The sequence below is a fragment of the Pogona vitticeps genome, chromosome 1, assembly GCF_051106095.1.
Source record: "Pogona vitticeps strain Pit_001003342236 chromosome 1, PviZW2.1, whole genome shotgun sequence".
NCBI classification, from domain to species: domain Eukaryota; kingdom Metazoa; phylum Chordata; class Lepidosauria; order Squamata; family Agamidae; genus Pogona; species Pogona vitticeps.
In genome coordinates this window covers 69,322,140-69,342,541 of record NC_135783.1, presented here as the reverse complement: position 1 = coordinate 69,342,541, position 20,402 = coordinate 69,322,140, and the positions used below count along the sequence as shown (strand labels likewise).

The following is a 20,402-nucleotide window of genomic DNA, read 5'->3' as shown; positions in this document are numbered from 1 at the left end:
AGCCAGTTGCAGCACTCTCAGTACTTCAGGTAGTCATGTGTCCATGATGAAAGAGACTTGGAAGAAAAGACAAGGCTAGCTCATCAGCTTGACACATGTAGGGTCCACATGCTTTGAAGCACTGCTGAATAGGGCTTTTGATGGGACTCCCAGGTCTATGCCCTCTTTCCACATCCCATCTTCCCACATGGACAGGCTTCAGTGTTTCAGGATGGACTTGTTTCTTGCTGGAAAAGGTACCATCATCAGACATGATGAGCTATAGCATCTGTTATGCCAGGGATGGAGAAGGTATGGCCCTCCAGATCTTCCTGTCTGGCATCTCCCATCATCCCTGATGCTTGGCTTTGCTGGTTAAAATTAATGTGGATCAAAGTCCACCAAATCCGGAAGTCCATATTATTCCCACTCCTGCTTTATGCTTTCGCTTACCCAGGAGTTACTACAGTGTAGGAAAATTGTCAGAATTCTCTGAAACAAAAATCTGTTCTCAATATGTGAAAAAAACTCCATTTTACAAAGCATTTTTAATGCTTTTCTAAAGTTGGCAGAGTATTTTCTCTGCTTTTTCCTGGAATAGGGCAGCTTAACAAAGGTGTGATTGGCTGTTATTGTTAGGACTAGTTGAACCTTGTATTTCTGCACTTGGTAAGGCTTTGTTTGAAGAACACTTTTCTCTGAACTATGCAGTAACACTATGTGATGTTGATAGATGAAGAAATCATACTGAGTGACAATACACAACATGAAGAAAACTGTATAGGTTGGTATCCTAATGGGAAATATTGGTATCCTGATTGGAAAGGTACACTGAACAAAGGATTAAGGTGGCAGTTATTTAAATACTTTTTTTAAATGTACTGTATCTCATTTAGAGGAGTGAGGGAAATCTGTTCCTCAGACTTCCTTTTGTTTCTTTCATCATTATGTTATCAGAAACTTGACAAGTACTTGCACAGACAAGGAGGAGGAGAGAGAATCTATTGGGCTCATGTGCACACCACACCTTTTGTTTAGCACATTCTAGGCAGGGCTATCTCTGTCTTTAGGCAGAATGAAGCATTTGCCCCTGGCAGCAGTTTCTGGGAGGTAGCAGCAAGGTGCTGGAGGAGATAAGTAGGTGCCACACAGCCTGCCCTCTGGCTATTAAGCTGGCCTTCTCTCCTCATGTGTGGTGGAGGACCTTGTTCCAATACTATTGCTGAAGAAAATTCAATTGACAGACTTGGGTCTGTCTTGGGTCCATGGGATGGGAAAGCGCGCCATCTTGTTCTTTGCCCCAGGCAGTAAAATGTGTTGGGATATCCCTAATTCTAGGAGAGCTCTGAAGGGGGAAAAGTAACTATTTGCTGAGGGGGAAAAATAACTATTTTGAACCATATTATTATTGCTGTTGTTACATGACATCAAGTTGTCTCTGACTTATGACGACCCAGTGAATGAGTGATCCCAAAAATGTCCTGTTTTTAACATTCCTGATCAACTTGTGTAAACTCAAGCCTGTGGGTTCCTTTATGGACTCGACCCATCTCATATTTGGTCTTCTGCTTTTCCTGCCTCCAACCATTCCTAACATTATTATCTCTTTCAGAGAATCTTCCCTTTTCATGATGTGCCCAAAGTATGACAGTGTCAGTTTTGTCTTTTTTTTTTTTTGCCTCCAGACAGTGGTTCCTAACTTTGGGTCCCTGGATGTTCTTGAACAATAATTCCCAGAAGTTCTTCATCACTAGCTGTGCTGGCCATGATTTCATGGGGTTGTAGTCCAAATACATTTGGGGACCAAAGGTTGGAAGCCACCATCTCCAGAGATACTTCAGGCTTGATTTGCTCTAGAGGAGCTACTTTTTGTGTGTGTCTTTTGGCCAGTCCATGGTATCCACAAAGCTCTCCTCTGGAACACTATTTCAAATGAATCAATTCTTTCCCCCTGTTGGTTTTCTTTACTATACAGTTTTCACACCCATACAGCAGGAATGAAAGAGTTTGGACGATCTTGGCTTTGGTCTCCAGCCACACATCATTACACTTGATGATCTTTTCTAATTCTTTTTAGTCTCTTTCTGATTTCTTAGCTATAATCTCTATTTGGATTGATTGAACAAAAATATACAAAATCTTTAACTATTGAAATGTTTTTCTTCTCAGCATTAAAGTTAATTCTTCTATCATCATGAAGATTTTTGTAATGCTTATTTATTTATTTTAAGGATTTTTATCCTGCCTTTCTCCTAAAAGAGGACCCAAGGTGGCTTACACAGTTAAAAACACAATATTAGAAAGCTAACAAGAGTAAAATTTTCAAATATTTTAAATGAATTAATAACAGTAGACTGAAAATAACCTGCAAAAGTGAACTTGTCCACAAAAGCTCACATTAAAATAAAAGTAGTTAGTCTTTAAGATGCCAGAACATTTTTGTCTTCTTTTTTAATGTTTCTTTTGTTTTTTTTGACAGAAGTTAGTATAGATGAACACAGCTGCCTCTTCTAAAACTACATGAAATGCACACTTTGCTTTTTAAAGCTTGCTTGTCCTAGCCCAGCACTTTCATGACACCTTGGGTTCTCGTGATCTCCATTTCCGAAAGTAAATTAACAAGGGCACTCACTGCCTGGCTGAGCAGGATATGAGCAATGGCCAAGGACTGTTACAGGGCACCAGACTGGTAAAATCTAGGTTAAGGTTTCTTCTGACTAAGCAACTCTGGATTCATTGTTTTTGGTGTTTTGTTTTGTTTCATTGCTGTTTTGGGCAAGGCGGTCCCAGGGCTTTTGATTCCTGACTCCGGGCAGAGCACAGCTGACAAATAAAGCTCAAGGCAGAGCCAGGGAGCTCGCCACCAGAGCTCACAAACAGGGAGTTTGCTGCAGGAGTTCGCTGGGGGAGGCCCCAAACAATTTTGGGGGTTCCTTTGGGTATATGTACAACTACATTTAAACTAACAAAACAAGAGGGACAGGTTTCCTAAAACAGTTGAAAGTAAAAAAGCTAGAAGGGATTATGGAGGGTGGAGACAATTCAGTTGTGGTTACCTCCAAAATTTGTGCTATGTTTGCCTTTGTTCCTGAGTGCAAAATGCTGTATATGTGTAACAAATGTAAACTGGTGGCACTCTTAGAAGAGAAAGTCAGAGACCTGGAGCAGTGAGTAGCCACACTCAAGGCTATAAGGGAAGATGAAGCCTACATTGATAGAACTCTTGAACAGCAGCAGCTGTCAGAGGGGACACTGCTGATGGAAGAAAACCGAAACATTGCAGTGGAGAAAAATGCTGGAGAGGCTACAAACATAGTGGAGGAACCACCATGGAAAAGAACCACAGTTAGGAGCAAAAGAAGAAGACACTCTTTCCTGGTGGAACTAAAAAATTGCTTCCAGTTACTTGAAAAAGCGTCTGCCAGATAGGACACAGAGGAGACCCCACAGGAGGACAGGAGCAGGGCTGAAGCGCAGCAGAATACAATTGCTGGACCCACTCCCTACAAAAAGAAGAAGAGAGTAGTTATAGTAGGGGACTCCCTGCTACTTGGAATTGAGACCAAAGTTTGTCGGGAGGATCCATGGACTCGCCAGGTATGCTGTCTCCCTGGAGGATGGATAAGGGATCTGATGGAAGGATTGCCATTACTGTACTCATAAAATCTACAGATACATATCTGTTTCTTCTTGTCCCTGTGGGAACAAATGACACAGCCAAGAGGAGCTACTGAGAAATCGTGTCTGACTTTGAAGCTCTAGGAAGGAAACTCAAGGACTTTGGGGCCCAGATAGTTTTTTTCTTCCATCCTACCAGTGCTCGGAAGAGGAATCAAAAGAGAAAGGAAGATCCTCTGGGTGAATGACTGGCTACAAAGGTAGTGTCGAGAAGAGGGATTTGTTTTTTGGGATCATGGGCTAAGCTTCCTGGAAGCAAGAGACAGCTTGCAAGCCTTACATTTTTGTGTGATTATTATTGTAATGTTATAATTGTTTCCCTTTTGATGAGTGTGGCCCATTCCTCTTATTGCGTGTAAGGCTTCATCTACCCTTAACTCTGTGTTTGTGTCTCCTTCCTCCTTCCATTTCAGTACAAAAACTTGAGTGCAGAATCTGGCAAATGGTCCTGATTTAAAAGTTGACCAATCAAATTAAAATATATAGAGGGGAAATAAAACAAGATAAATTTATGAAAACCTGGCAACCAGTACAGTATTAACATATGGAATTAGCTGAAGAAAAGAAGAATGTGAAATGGGAAGTAATTTGGATTGCTGACATGTAATAGTTTAGAAGAATTAATTAATTGTGTTAAAATATGAACTAGTGGGTGTGTAAACAAAGATAATGTGCTGATAGACTGTGTAAGTAATGTGATAGTATTGTATTACAATTCCAACTTGCATTGTCATACTATGGATGTTAATAAAATAATGAATTTTTTAAAAAGTGCTTGCACTTTCAAACATGTTCAATTAATTTTGCAGCTGGTATAGACCAAAGAAAGTTGCAGAGAGTATAAAGAAGCTTGGTATGTCTTTGATATTCTGTCCAATAATTATGCCTTATATGCTCAGTATAAATGCATGTATTTATGTAAAGTTGAGAGTCCCAAGCCAGGTGTATATATATTTTTTCAAAAGAAAATGTGAATGACTTGATATCTAATGTGTAATTTTGTGCTATGCTCAGCTCCTGAAGAAGGCTTCGCTGAAAAGTGTTGAGCCAGAGCTTTTTAATGACCAAATTAAAGAATACAGAATAAAGAGCTTGATTCTATTTTCTACATCCTGAGACTTCATCTCTCATTTATAATCTGGACTTCCATGGATATACCAGTTCCTTTTGTTTTGATAATTTTCTCCTACAAAAAGTGGAGAAAGAAACTAGAGGATTTGCTATCCTTGACTGGCTTCTAACCAACAAAGATGATTTGGTGGGGGAAGTGGCAGTAAGGGAAACTCTAGGTGAGATTGACCATGTCCTTCTAGAATTCTTGATTTCAAAGGAAACGAAAGCAGAGTGTGGCCACACACTTCTGCTGGATTTTTAAAAAGCCAATTTTAATCATCTCAGAACAAGGATAAGTAAGGCCCCATGGCAGGAGATCCTAACAAGAGAAGGGGTCCAAGAAAGGTGGGAGCTTCTTAAAAAAGAAATTCTAAAGGCACAACTACAAACAATTCCAACAAGAAAAAAGGTGGGAGGTGGCAAAAAAAAAATGCCAGTGTGGCTTCACAAAAAAGTTCAGAGAGGACCTAAAAACCGAAAAAGACATGTACAGGAAGTGTAAAGAAGGCTAGGCCACTAAGGATGTGTACAGACAAGTAGCAAGGAAATGCAGGGATGGCATTATGAGGGCAAAAGCTGAGAATGAGCTGAGGTTACCAAGACACTAGGTAAAGGTAAAGGTTCCCTTGACATTTAGTCCAGTCGTGTCCGACTCTAGGGGAGACCCTGTTCATTACTGTTTCCAAGCCATAGAACCAGCGTTTGTCCAAAGACAGATTCCGTTGTCACGTGGCCAGCGCAACTTAGACCCGGAACGCTGTTTACCTTCCCACCAAGGTGATCCCTATTTATCTACTCGCATTTGCATGCTTTTGAACTGCTAGGTTGGCAGGAGCTGGGACAAGCGATGGGAGCTCATTCCATCGCGTGGATTCGAGCTTACGACAGCTGGTCTTCTGACCCTGCAGCACATAAAAGCTTCTGCAGTTTAGCCCGTAGCGCCACCGCGTCTCTTCCAAGACACTAGAAGCAATAAAAAAGCATTCTTCAGGTATGTGAGTAGCAAAAGACAAACAAAAGACATAGTGGCGCAGCTCTGCAATGGAAATGGCAAAATTATAACAGAGGACAAAGAAAAGACAAGGTGCTCAATTCCTATTTCAATTCCATCTTTTCCCATAAGGCAGACTATGAACCTCCAAACAAATTGAAAGTGCAAGTGTTGAGGGACAGGACTGAAGCTGGAGATTGAGAAACAAATAGTCAAGGAATACCTTATCACCTTGAATGAGTTCAGATCTCCAGGGCCGGATGAACTGCATCCAAGAGTATTGAAGGAACTGGTGAAGAACTCTCAGAACCGCTATCCATTATTTTCTTGAAATCATGGGAAACAGGTGAGGTGCCAGAGGATTGGAGAAGGGCTAAGGTTGTCCTTATGTACAAAAAGGGCAAAAGAGAGGAACCTGGGAACTACAGTCAGCCTGACACCAATCCCAGGCAAAATTCCGGAACAGATCATAAAGCAGTCATTGAGCAAGCACCTAGAAAACAGTGCAGTAATAACTAGAAGCCAACATGGATTTATCAAGAGCAAAACCTGCAAAACTAATTTGATCTCATTGTTTGATCAGTTCACCTCTCTGACAGACAGATAGAATGCTGTAGACATAGTATATCTTGACTTCAGCAAAGCTTTGGACAAAGTGCCCCACAATATGCTGATTAGCAAACTAACTAGGTGTGGGCTGGATAGATCAAGTGTCAGGTGGATACACAGTTGGCTACAGAATCGTACTCAGAGGGTGATGATTAATGGGCCCTTCTCTAACTAGGAGGAGGTAACAAGTGGGGTACCCGAGGCTCAGTCTTGGGCCCAGTGCTCTTCAATATTTTTATAAATGACTTGGATAAGGGAGTGCAGGGAATGCTTGTCAAATTTGCAGATGATACCAAATTGGGTGGAATAGCTAATACCCTTGAACAGTGGTCCCCAACCTTAGGCCTCCAGATGTTCTTGGACTTCAACTCCCAGAAATCCTGGCCAGCATAGGTAGTGGTGAAGGCTTATGGGAGTTGTAGTCCAAGAACATCTGGAGGCCCAAGGTTGGGGACCACAGCCCTAGAAGAGAGAAACAAAATTCAAAATGCTCTTGACAGGATGGAGCACTGGGCTGAAAGCAACAGAATGAAATTCAACAGGGATAAGTGCAAAGTACTGCACCTTGGAAAAAGAAACCAATGGCAGAGTTACAAGATGGGGAATACCTGGCTCAGCAGTACTACAAGCAAGAAGGATCCAGGAATTGTCGCAGATGACAAGCTAAATATGAGTCAACAATGTGATGTGGCTTGAAAAATGCAGATGCTATTTTAGGTAGCATTAACAGAAGTATAGTTTCCAAATCCTGCAATATGCTAGTTCCACTTTTTTCAGCACTGGTTGGGCCTCACCTTGTGTACTGTGTCCGGTTCTGGACACCACATTTCAAGAAGGATGCTAACAAATTGGAACAAGTTCAGAGGAGGATGACAAGGATGATCACAGGTCTGGAAACCAAGCCTTATGAGGAAAGGCTGAAAGAACTGGGCATGTTTAGCCTTGAGAAAAGAAGACTGAGGGGTGATATGATAGCACTTTTCAAATATTCGAAAGGCTGTCATACAGAGAAGGGGCAAGATCTGTTCTCGATCATCCCAGAGTGCAGGACACGCAACAATGGGCTCAAGTTAAAGGAAGCCAGATTTTGGTTGAATATCAGGAAAAACTTCCTGTTAAGGCAGTACAACAGTGGAACCAGTTACTCAGGAGTTGGTGAGTGCTCCAACACTGGAGGCATTCAAGAAAAACTTAGATAATCACCCGGCAGATATGCTTTGATTCTATTCCTGCATTGAATATGGGGTTGGACTTGATGGCCTTGTAGGCCCCTTCCAACTTCACTTTTCTGTGATTCTGTGAGGGCAGAAAACTGCTGCTCAAAACTGCCCCATGGTGACCTTTCTATGAAGTAACCACAAAGAAATGTTTTGTGATTTTTATTGTGATAAACTTGTCAGTGACATCTATAAAAGGCAATACCTCACCTCTGTTTGCTGGTGCTTCCCTGCTACCCCATCCTATATAGAAGTGGAAAAGCTGCAAAGTTACATGTAATCTGTTAGTGCAAACACAAAACTGAAACCTTACTTTGGCAGTTTCTTCTTACTAAAAGTTGTTTCAAGTCATTGCTGCTTTCTTCCAGAAAGGGGATTTTCGACTTTACCACTGGCAACCTGTCTAGATGTTCTGAAATGGAAGGTGGTCAGTGATATCATAAGAGCCTGAAACTCTGGGCAAATTTCAGCATTCATGTGTAGGATTTTTTTTCTTTTTTTCTCGCCCCAGAAGCTTAAGGGCCACCAACCAAAGTGAGACACAGAAGTTTGGCTTGGGGCTGAGGCCAGGTGCCCATCAAACCATTCAGCGGAGTCGCCTGCATAAATAGATCCAATGGTGTAAATAAGTCTTAAATATGAGTGACTGAACTACCACTGTTGCCTTGGGTACAATGTCTATCTTCCCCAGCCTGCAGGTCAGGTCATTGCCTGTGCTGCATGGAGATGATGAGAATTGTCATGAAACATGTGGAGATTGGGGAAGGCTGCAATGTAGTCAAGATACACATGACAAGAACTGGGTGGGTAGGTAGGTAGGTAGGTAGGCAGGCAGGCAGGCAGGCAGGCAGGCAGTTAGATAGGTAGGTAGGTAGGTAGGTACAGTAGGTAGGTGGGTAGGTGGGTAGGTAGGTAGGTAGGTAGGTAGGTAGGTAGGTAGGTAGGTAGGTAGGTAGGTAGGTAGGTAGATAGATAGATAGATAGATAGATAGATAGATAGATAGATAGATAGATAGATAGATAGATAGATAGATAGATAGATAGATAGATAGATAGATAGATAGATAGATAGATAGATAGATAGATAGATAGATAGATAGATAGATAGATAGATAGATAGATAGATAGATCTACTTGTGATATAGTATCTCTGTTTTTCAGGTGCTGCCTAGATCCTGCCTACCACCGCATCTTGTGTCACCGGCTGTAGACATTTTGTATCAAAGAGAAAAAGAACGTCAAAGGCCTGTAACGACTTCAAAGAGAAGCGCCGGCTCAGAGATGGCTGTTCCCGCTGGGTTAGAAGCGGGAAAGGCTTAAGCTGATGAGAACAGAGGAATCCCAAGAATGTGTCTAGTATTTCTGGACATGGTAGGGAATAAGGAAGTAGGCTGAGAGGGCAGCCTTCTGCACCCTACAACATCTGGCTGCAGGTGGGGGGATTTTCATTTTTGAACGCTGTCCAACATAAAACCGAGGCAGTGCCCCTGTAAGAGCTCGAACGCTGGACTTCTAGCAAGGAGTCGCCGGTTCAGATCCTTACTCTGTCCTGAAGCTCACCGGGTGATCTTGGATCTGCCAACTTCTGCCAATCAATTCTACCTCGCAAGGCTGTTGAGAGGGCGAGCGTCGACGTATGTAGGGCGCTGTGGATGGAGGGTGGAATAAAAACGGAAGAAAACGAAACGTCCTGGTCGTAGAAAACATGGGGGCAGGAGGCTTTAGAGCTTAACCCACGTTCCCTTCCTGATGTGCTTGACCAGATGCAAGGACGGTTTTGGCTTTTCGGGGTGTGTGTCCATAAATGGTAACTCCCGCCCCGCAGTTTGAATTGGTACAATCCAAAATCCGACCACCTGAGCACGTCGGCCTCTTCCTCGGGCACATCCATTAGGGTGAGCCCTGTCTATCTCCCCTCGTCCCGGTCTGGGTGGCTGCACTACCGCTCTTGGCCAGCAGGAGGAAACAGGGGGCCGGCAGAGAAAGCCCCCGCGGGGCGGGTGGCGGGAGAGAAGCCTTGGAGCGGCAACAGCAAACTTGAGGACAGCGATGAAGAAGAGAAGCGGCGAGCCCCGACGGCACCGACGGCGTGTGGCTGCTGCTGCTGCTGCCCGCCAGTAAGGAGGGTCGGAGTCGTAGGGTTGCTGTGGAGCGAAGACGGCCGTCGCTGCTCCGGGTGCCGGGCGCTTCCCTGCGGGAGACCCCCCTCCCTTTCCCGACCGAGCCACCACCCTCACCTCGCCCGGCTGCGAAGGCGCGCCTGCTTGTCGCCCGCGCACCGGCCCCATGGCTGCCGCCGCCGCCGCCGGCCGGGCTCCGCGGAGCCTTCTGCTTCCCTGGGCGCTCCTCCTGCTCCTCGCGGCTCTGCCCCGCGCCGCCTCGCCCGCCGCACCAGGTAATGTCCCCTTACTCGTTCTTCTCGCCCCGCATCTCTCCTCGGGGCATCCTCGGAAAGGGGGGGGGCGGGCGGGGAGGAGGAGGAGGGCGCAGCGTCTTTTAAGTGGAGCTTGGGAAAGTTATTGCGAGGGGGACTACAACTCCCAGAATCCCCCACACTTGAGGACTCAGCCTGCTGGTTGGGGCATTTTGAGGAGCTGTCCTCCCAGCAGGAAGATTCCCACCCTCTGCCTTTAATTTCAGGGGTGCAACCAGCCCTCATCACTGTTGCAGTCAGTGTGAGAAATGGAAAAGTTGACCCCCTTCTTATTTATCCTCTCTCCTCTGCTAGATCTTCTTCCATCATCTTTATCCTGTCTTGCCTACTTAACACTGTAAATTCTTGGAGCAGGAGCTGCATGAAGTTTGGGGTTCCCCATAACGTGTTGTTGACATGTGAAAAATATTACTAGGCATGAGTGTTTATTGGCAGTTTAGTGTCCCTGTTGTGCTGGAAAATGTCTGTGAGGGCTCAGTCACTTCTCTGGAAGGATTTTTTTTTGTCTGCAAAAGGAAAACAGGTGTCTTGCCCTGCAATTGTTTGTTCCTTGGGGCTTAGCCCTCTCTCCTTGTATATAACATGACTACCCGTCCTAAAATCCCTCAGTCAGCTTGATCACTAGCTATGCTGGTTGGGGAGTGCCGGATATCTATTATATAAAAAAGAAAGGTCTCCAAGTGCAGGCATAGCGGACTCATAAACGTCGGTCTTTCCTGTGTTAAAATGGACACATGATCCAAAATGCACAACCTGAAATACATCTATTCTCACTGCAATCTTAAATCCATCCAACTTCCTTTGAACCCTTTCCTCCTATTCTTATTTCTTTATGATCCCTCACAGCTGCTGATCCCAGTTCTTCCGTAGCAGAACTGTTGCAGGTAACCAGCAAAACAGGCCAGCCCTCTGTCTGGAAACTGTCTTGAGATTGCATAGGTTGCAGTACGTGCTGAGTAGGTCCAATTGCACTCCATTTTAGCAGGGAGGGAGGGAGGGAAGGACCACTGGTGGCCTGGAATAAGATTCATCTGCTGTTGAGAGGAAAACTTGGCATGGCACATGAGGGGTGGGTGGGGGAGGACATGCCACGGTTGCTGTGGGAGGGAGCCACTTCCCTGAGCTGATTCCCCCCCGTCTTCCCCCCTACCTTGTCTCTGCCTCTTGTTCACCCTGATCTCAGTGTGTTGCTCCTTGGTTCTTATCTTGCAGGATTAGAAGGTCTAGTACTAGCTGTATGTGTTGCTACAAGTTCATCTTGCAGGCAAGGGAAGGCATTCTGATCACAACATTTGCCCGGGGGGGGTGTCAGTGTCTTGACAGAGAAGGATGACATAACCGTCAAGACAAAGGACTGAATCCTTAAATGAGACAGTTTGCTCAAGAATTGGGTCCATTGAAATCAACGGGAAATACTTCGAGAAAAAAAATGAGTGTAGGTTTATCATGTCAGGGCAAAAAAGTAAATTATCAGATGGGGCTCTCCCTTGGATTTTCAATATAAATTGTTCAGTGGTATTGAATAGAGACATTGAAAGAGATACCTTTCGTAATGCTCAGTTTATATTGGAGGCTGGTTACAGTAGCTTTCTTCTGAAATTAGCCCCCACAACCAGACCACATACTCTCTGGAATGCTAGACCTCGTTTCATCCATGCTTGATGAGGATAATGGGTGGTATAATCCAATCCAGAGTGCCGGGCTCTGGAAGGCTGTCTAAATCCCACTGAAAAATGTGACAGGGTGGAGACCTTCCAGATCTGTTTTTTTGGACCTACATAGCTAGACATTGGTTCCTGGAGAGTGCAGGATCTGCACTACATATTTCAGGAATATCATACCCAGACAGCCTATGGCTAAGGCACCTGCAACTCTTTCAACAATTTGCTTGCCCACCCACCCACCCCCGCAAATCCTGGTGCTTTTCTGGAATGTTTGCTGTGGCCTAATCACTCCTGTTGTGTGTGTTGGGGAGAGGGAGAGGTTTTGGGTTGGCTTTCCTCTCTACCCCTCCCACTCACTGTGCTGTCTATAAATCACTCCAGAGAGATGGAATGTTTCAGCTGGCGATCTCTAATTTAGAGGCTTGCAAACTTACCGCTTACCATATTAATGCAGGATTTGCAGCACACAGATGGGCAGATGAAAGATAAAAGGCTTTGGGGAAAACCAGTTGGATTAACAAGGAGAACGGTTTTTGCTTTACTTGTGCGTGGAAGCAGTCATGGGATTTAGGAGTCTGATTAATCTGTCCTTTGTAAAATATGTACTGGCTTTCTGAGAAGCAGCAGCCCATCATCAGGCTTGGAAGGTAACTTCAATTCCAAAGCAACCCACTGCTCTGTTTGGAAAAATGGACAATTGAATGTTCAAAGTGAAAGGACACTTGTGTTTCTTTCCCCACCCCAATTGCTGTCAGTTGCACTTAGTACTCACTTCCATACTCTAGACTGCTCTAAAAGTCAGATGTCTTATATTATCACTCATGGTCTGTCAACATTCCCCAATGGCCTTTCTGATATTTGGAAGGTGGTTCCTATCAGGCATAGTTAATATGGCCAAAGCTGAGGGTTCATGGAAGTTGAAATCAAGATACCTTGGGGAAGCTTGGCTTAAGTCTCTGCAATTCTACAACTGTTTACTTTTAAATAAACAGTTATAGTGCTTACTTTTAAATAGGGACGTGGTGGCACTGTGGGCTAAACCACAGAAGCCTGTGCTGCAGGGTCAGAAGACCAGCAGTCGTAAGATCGAATCCACGCGACAGAGTGAGTGCCCGTCACTTGTCCCAGCTCCCGCCAACCTAGCGGTTCAAAAGCATGCAAATGCGAGTAGATTAATAGGGACCACCTCGGTGGGAAAGTAACAGCGTTCCGTGTCTAAGTCGCCCTGGCCATGTGACCACGGAATATTATTTTCGGACAAAAACGCTGGCTCTATGGCTTGGAAACAGGGATGAGCACCGCCCCCTAGAGTCGAACACGACTGGACAAAAATTGTCAAGGGGAACCTTTACCTTACTTTTAAATAAGCCTTAATGAATTTGGAGTAATTAACTGTACACTCCATAGATGACTCAGGGGTGCTGTTTGTTTCCTTTTATTTTTGAGAACTTGTATTGTTCAACACCGATAACCGATTCTGCCTCTTTTTTCAGAGGTATCTTGTCTGCAAACCATAACAAATCCCTCTCAACTTGCAGAGGCATGGAACTTAACTCTTTATATTGCCACCTAGGTGGGATGCCTGACTCCTCAGTCACAGGAGCACCTGACTTCATTGGGGAGGGTGGGAAACCCAGCCCACCTGAGGCTCCCACACCTTCTTGCCCAGGTTCTGTCTTAACCAGGGTCTGATGGGACTCACTTCAAGGGGTTTCCCAAGATGGTTGAGACATGACCTATTCTCCTGTCCCTGGACTTCTCGCTGTTGCCACTCTCTGCACTTTTTCCTTTGCTCCCTTTCCTCACTTTTGCTCCAGTAAGGTTGTTTCTGATATATCTTCCTGTTCCATTCCTTCTCCACATATTCTCTGGGCACTCTGAACTCAGTCCATCCCCCAGTCTACGAATCTTCCACCCAGTCTTTCTCTTGCTCATCTTCCTCTTCCCTCACCCAACAAGCCTCTGCCTCACCCAACTCCAACTGCCCCTCTCTCTCCTTCTCTCCTCCTTTTATTCCCTCCCCTCTCCCTGTCAAAATGTCACCCTCTGGTGGCTCCTTCTTTTCTGGGTCTCTCTGTCACTCCTCACTCAAGCACAGTCCCTTTAAGGTCTCCTCCAGGGTCGTCCTCTTTCCCTCAGTATCTTCACTGGAGGAGACAGATGGCACACTCTGAGGACTGCCCCTCAGGGTACTGCCAGCCTCACATTAACACATTAATGATTAATAATGTAAAGTACAGGCCTGCACAGACTACACAAACACAGTGGACTCAAATATCAAGTTCACCAGGGAAGACACCAAAGACAACCAGTTTGCTTTCCTGGACAGTACAATCATCATAGGATCCAACGACAGCTTAGAAATAGAAATCTACAGAAAATCTACACACACTGATCAGTACCTGCGATTTGACTCGAAGAAACATCCCCGCCTCCACAGAAGCCAAGAAGAAGGAAGAAGGACATCTGAGGACAGTGCTTAAGGCCTGTGGATATCCAAAATGGGCCTTTAAGAAGGCAATGTCCCAAGGCAGCAGGAGAGTGGCACGGTCTGAGACCCAGTCTGAGACCCTGGTCATTCCTTACATGGTAGGTGTGTCTGAAAATCTCAGAAGGATTTGTGGTAAACACCACATACCCATGCACTTCAAACTCACAAACACACTAAGGCAGAGACTTGTCCACTCAAAAGACCGGACACCAAAACACAACAGGAGCAATATAGTATATGCGGTCCAATGCAAAGAGGAGTGTTTGGAGCTCTACATTGGAGAAACCAACAGCCATTAAACAAGAGAATGGCCCGGCACAGAAGGGGTGATGGCTCAGGACCACAATCAGCAATGTTCCTTCATTTGAAGGACAAACAACACTCATTTTTGTACCAAGAAAATTCATTTTGTACCAAGAAAATAGGTGATTTGAGACAGGGGTCAGGGAGGTCATACATGTGCATATAGAAAATCCTCACTCAACAGGGATGGAGGCCTTAGATACAATCTGTCTCCTGCTTATCATGCTGCCCTTTCATCCATTTCCAGAAAGATTAGGACCACATATACCAAAAAGACCACTGTTAACCACTGTTAAAGACCCATGAGGATGGGTGGAGAAGGACTGCAAAAGTGGGATTATCCCTCACCCCCAGTCCTTTGTCCTTCTAATGAGCCTATTCAGACCAGGGGAAAGTGAAAACAATATATCAGGGTTCTCCTACCAACTCTCCTCAGACTGAAGAAGCTACTTGGATGAGTAGCGAAAGCAACAGAATTTTGGCCACAGTTTTGTAACTGATCTGTACAGGATCAGATTGTTAGTCTCTGAGTTCTATTTGACTGTAGATAATCGGTCACTAAATAATGTATCCTCTTTTTTGTGATTAAATGTTAGTAAATTAAATGGTAATTCATAGACTAAGTACCTGATTTGAATAAAGCAATAATTTTTTAAAAGCATACCTCTTTTGCCTTTAGATGGACACATCACAATAGACAATGAAAAAGATGGCATTTCTTGCTGTGAAAGAGTCAGGTTGGACACCATCTACAGTTTTAATAACTACATTTTTTGAAAACAGCATTTTTCTTTTAAAACAGGGTTTCAATGGGTGCACATGAACTGGGGAATGTGAAATAGAGGTAACCTGTGTGTGATTCTTTTTTTTCTTATAACTGTGGACACTCGTAATCTTTTATATTAGAGATCGAACAATGAAGAAATGGCCAGCTGGTAAGAATTATAACTTGACTTCTTCACCATTGGGAATGCAAGATTAAAATTTATTTTTAGAAGAATTCTTGAAAACATACACATATTTGTATTTAAGGTTTTTTGGCTAATAATTATCAGCTTGCTAAATTCCATAATGTTGCATCTTTAAATGGAGGCACAAGTAATATTATTCGTCATTGAGAATATATAAAAAACATCTGTAGTGGGTGTAAACAGACTAATTGTGAGCAAATTTCCTTTATGTACATTTTCTTGGCACACAAACTTTTGTTCATGAAAATTTGCTAAGAAGTTCCCTCCAACCTAACTGTTCAAGCGTTACTTGAAATGAAAAGCCGGAGCATGTTGGTTTAAACTGTCTGTGCTCTGCCCCAGTACAGTCAGTCCAGGAATGTAGTTCTAAAGACACACCAGTATAATTGAGGCAGGTGTAAGAGAAATGTGCCCCAAGGAGGTATTCCATGCAGCTGCTGTCTCAGAGCTTTTCCTGAGCAAGGACTGCTGGATCAAACCTTTGGTATTTGGAAAGATTTTTCATGTTCTTTTGACATCCCAGATGTACAGCATGATCATTTAGCAATTCTTATGAACCTGTGTGTGCATTAGGCTGCAATACTAAACCACTGTGAGCAAGACCCACTGAATTCAAAGATTAGATGTGTATTGGATCATGCAACAAATATACTTTTAGGAAAGTATATTTCAGCTTTCTTAAAAGAAACACTAAAAAGCATTCTGTTTTGTGTGCCAAGAACTAATGTGCAGGTTAATGGAAGTGCCATTGGGCAGTGGCCCATTGCTCAGCTTTATCAGTACTGTGTGAGGCATGATATTTGAGACCAAGATTGCCACTGTTTTTTTCTAGTTAAATCCCTGTGCTTTTTTCAACATCAGGAGAGGGCTTAATTCAACAGATGCCGCCTTTTCTGGCATAGAGGTGCAATGAGTGACACAGGAGCTCTGACAGAAAACAACAGCAAGTAACCAACAAAGAAGTTGTCATTGGAGTGGGGAACCATATTTCATTTATTTATTTGTCTCATTTGTAGGCTGCCTTTTGCCTGATGAGGTCTCAAGGTGGCTTATGGTATTAAAAAAAATTAAAGTCAAAAACACAATAAATTATATATTAAAAATAGTTAAATTGTAATAGTAGTTTATTGTGTTCATAAGGCCACTATCTGCTATGAGAGGGATGTGCCTTTCAAATAGGGAGTGTGATAAGAAGGGAGCCGGGAACAGCCATTGGAACAATACAGGATAGAGGGAGATATGGAGAAGAGAGACAACTGTATCATTATAGGAGCAGCAGGAAGGACACGATTCTGCTGACCCCCAAATGATCTCCCAATTGAAACAGCCTGGCAATGGTCCCTCTGTGTAAATACTACTGCTTTGCACCCATCATGGCATGACTGCATGTGAGCGTTAGTGGCAGCTGGTAGCAAAAGAGGTCCCTGTGCTGTTGTATTTCTTGGCAAAGAACAGTACACAGTGCATACCAGTGACGAAAATATCTCCTGTACATGTTGGGCTTAACTTCATGTCATGAAAATCCACATCACACTCATCCCTTTGGCTCCCTTTCCTGTACCTGACAAAATTTCAAAGGGCTGTTCAAGCTCTTGAAACAACATTACATAGTTTGATGCCATATATCTTGACAATCACAACTCCTCTTCTTCCTGGCTGCAGAATAAATGCTGTTTCAGAAAATAATTTAAGAATGACAAGTGAGGGTTAACTCTGGTGATAAGGAGTCCTTATTCCAGTAGCTCAGGGATGGGGAGTGTTTTCTGATGTTTTCGGACTGCAGCTCTCCTCCTCACCTCTCCCTGGTGGCTGAGGCTGATTGGCAGCCCCATGGCATCTGGGGGGACAATGTTCCCTGGCCTTGCAGCATGAGATTCTGTCAGAATTAAAATTATTGAATTTTGCTGTTTGAGGCTGCTAGTGTGAAAAAACAAAAACAAAACAGCCCAACACTATGTAATTCGCTTTGCACAGCTCCTGCTAACTTCGCACTTCCTGTCTTGGCCAAGCTGCAATTTGTATGGGAGATAACACAATTTATTCTTTTACAAGAAGTCTTTTTAATGAAGTGAACCCATGGGAGGATTCTCCCTCAATCTGATCAGCGTGGGACATCCCTCAAAGCAAATGTCACATTCACACAAGACATCACGTGGCTATTCCAGTCCCATTTGTTATCAGCAACACTACTTTACCGCAAATGGACACTTACCTCAAAAAAAAACTTGTATTTCTTAAAGGCTGAAAGTTAACACATGGTGTGCCTTGTCCCCAAGGCTGGAAAAATCAGGTGGCTAGAAACATTGGTTAAAATCCAGTAGTACATTGCAACTCAAGTAGGCCCATTGAATCTGTGGGGTTTTTGTAAGTCAACTCTTCTGCAGGCTCAGTTGATTCAATACACCTACTTTAGGCGTAGCTTACTACTGGATTTCAGTCATTGGCGCCTAAACCTGAAATGCTGATGATGAAAGGCTGAAAAATATAGAAGCCAGGAGATGCAGGGCCCAAGCAAGACTACAAAGTATGTGCACTTCACTATTTGAGAATCAGCATAGAAACAGGTTAATGTTGTTGTTGTTTAAAATATATGCATTATGTAGGAGAGACAATTACCCATTATTAAAGAAGATGGGATGTATCATTGAAAGAGGAACAGAAATATATGTAAGCTGTGCTTATTGAAATGTGTATGTGCAAATTTATACATATTATAATTAAAACAGAATACATGTATCTCAGTAAACTGTGATCAGCTGAGGGGCATGACAGCATGCTGTGATGTACTGTGGCTAATGCCCTCTGCTTTTCCATGTTATTGTTCTTTTCCTTTAAGCTGTTCTAGGGCTGCTTTTCAAATAGAAGACTGTTCTCAGGCAGCCTTTCAAATAGAAGGTTGTGACGTCCACCATCATGCCCCTTTGCTTGACCTTCAAACCTCAGAGCACACCGAAGGCAAACACTCTCTTCTTTTACACTTGCTGCCACCAGGTGATCTCTAAATCACCATTACTTCAGAAAGATTCAGGTCCACACTTCAAGTTCTTTTAAATAAAACTTTGGTTTATTGATTACAGAGATTCATAAATGTCTTCAGTAGCTAATCACATCTAAATTTCCCAAACTACATACTCTATTACTCTGTCTGGCTTTTCTCTCCTGCCTGACTCTTACATTTCTCTAACTCAGTGGTTCTTAACCTTTTTGAAAGAAACGCCCCCTTGAGCCATTGAGGAAGTTATCATCGCCCCCCTCCCCGCGGTGATATCTTATTTATTTATTTATTTATTTATTTATTTATTTATTTATTTATTTATTTATTTATTTATTTATTTATTTATGTATTTATTTATTTATTTATTTATTACACTTAAATCCAATGACCCCTGAAAACAAAATTCAATTCCAAGAAAATGAAATGCCCCCAAAAAGTAACATTTAATGATTTAGTTGCAAGCGAATTTTAAGCCTCAAAATGAAATATAAAAAGGGCATAAAAACAAACCACAATGCAGGAACTAAAAATTTCAAAACGAAAACTCTGAAACTAAATTAAGATTGGAGGAAAATATATATTCATGCACATTGTAAAAAGGCTGCAGCCATCTTCACAGGTTTGGCTTGCTCCAGCGCCCCCCTACCGCCCCCTTCTGCTCCATCGCCCCCACACCACCCCTTTTTGTTCTACCGCCCCCCGGAAAAATGAAATCGCCCCCTGGGGGGCATTATCGCCCACGTTAAGAACCATTGCTCTAACTGACTCCATCTCTCCCTCTGACTCACTGACCCCGCCTCTTATAGCATCTCTCTTGACTCCGCCTCTCAGCAATATGAATATTCATAAATCATTACATAATACTACAAGAACCATAGATCTAATAAAAGGAGAACGGTACAAAGGTGGTGCTCTCTAAAATGGGATTCAGAGCCACATTTGTATTACACTTGCTATGATTTGGAAGTTGGAGCTGTCTATCAAGTCTCTAAATTCCTAGGTAGGGATAGAAATTGTGTGGAAAACAGGGGCAACCTTTATTTTCTCCTCAATTTGAGATAGTAGAATGGATTTGGAGAAATCTTGTGCATTTTGAGACAAGGGTTGTTATTTTCTTTTTTTTGCCCTTTTCTGTGATGGAGAGAACAATAACTATTGCCTGTTGTATAAACTAGTAAAAGTAGTAGAGTTGGTTGGGTTGTTTGTCATCATTCAGCTTTTTAATTTTGCTCTCTCTCTGTGTGTGCACACTCATGTACTTAGCTTCATAAAGACTTTAGATTTGTATAGACATTATGTGCAAATATTGAAAGCTATGTTGAAAAACAAAACTAATATTTGGTGCCAACACTTTTGCTCTCAAATGAAGTAGTTGGAAATTCCTTGAGGGCCTTTTTGTTGTGCTGAGATGGCCTGTCTTGAGCAAAATCTTGGCAGTGGCACAGGAAAAGATCAACTTCTTCAGATGAATGTGTCTGAACAGAGGATTGTAATTGACAAAACTCATACTGAAATAAAATCCCGATTAATTACTTGATGGCACATACCAAACTTGCGTTGTTACTTTATAAGAAGAAACATTCATCTGATAATTCCCCAGATCATGATGCCACTGAGATGCTTAGCGGGTCACATGACTTTGAGGAGATGCCAAAAATATCTTTAGGGGAGGGCAATCTTCCCTACCATGAGATATCTTTGGAGTTTCCTCAGAGTCACATGATCACAACCTTAGTTGTTTGTTGTAAGTACTTCTGGGACAGAATCATACAAATTGTATCTTCTGGCAAAAGTTGATTCTGCAAATGGAAGGGGACAAGTCTCCATCTCTGTGGCTGGGACTCGCCCAGCTCCACCTTGGAGCAGGTTTTAGGCTCTGTGGAGGGAAGAGAGATGCAGGATCATTGCCTAGAATGTAGCTTTGGATTTATCCCAAGATGTCTGGTGCAGAGATGTG

The 20,402-nt window shown here is 43.1% G+C and overlaps 1 protein-coding gene across 1 annotated transcript in view; it reads left to right on the top strand.

Moving 5' to 3' along the window:
* Window positions 1–9,742: 9,742 nt before the first annotated feature.
* The window catches only part of FNDC1 (fibronectin type III domain containing 1), a 116,695-nt gene continuing 106,035 nt past the window's right edge, over window positions 9,743–20,402 (top strand). The window contains exon 1 of the mRNA XM_072994707.2: window positions 9,743–9,982. Within this exon, the coding sequence (XP_072850808.2) occupies window positions 9,874–9,982 (109 nt within the window). The 5' untranslated portion in view covers window positions 9,743–9,873. The remainder of the gene's footprint in view (window positions 9,983–20,402) is intronic.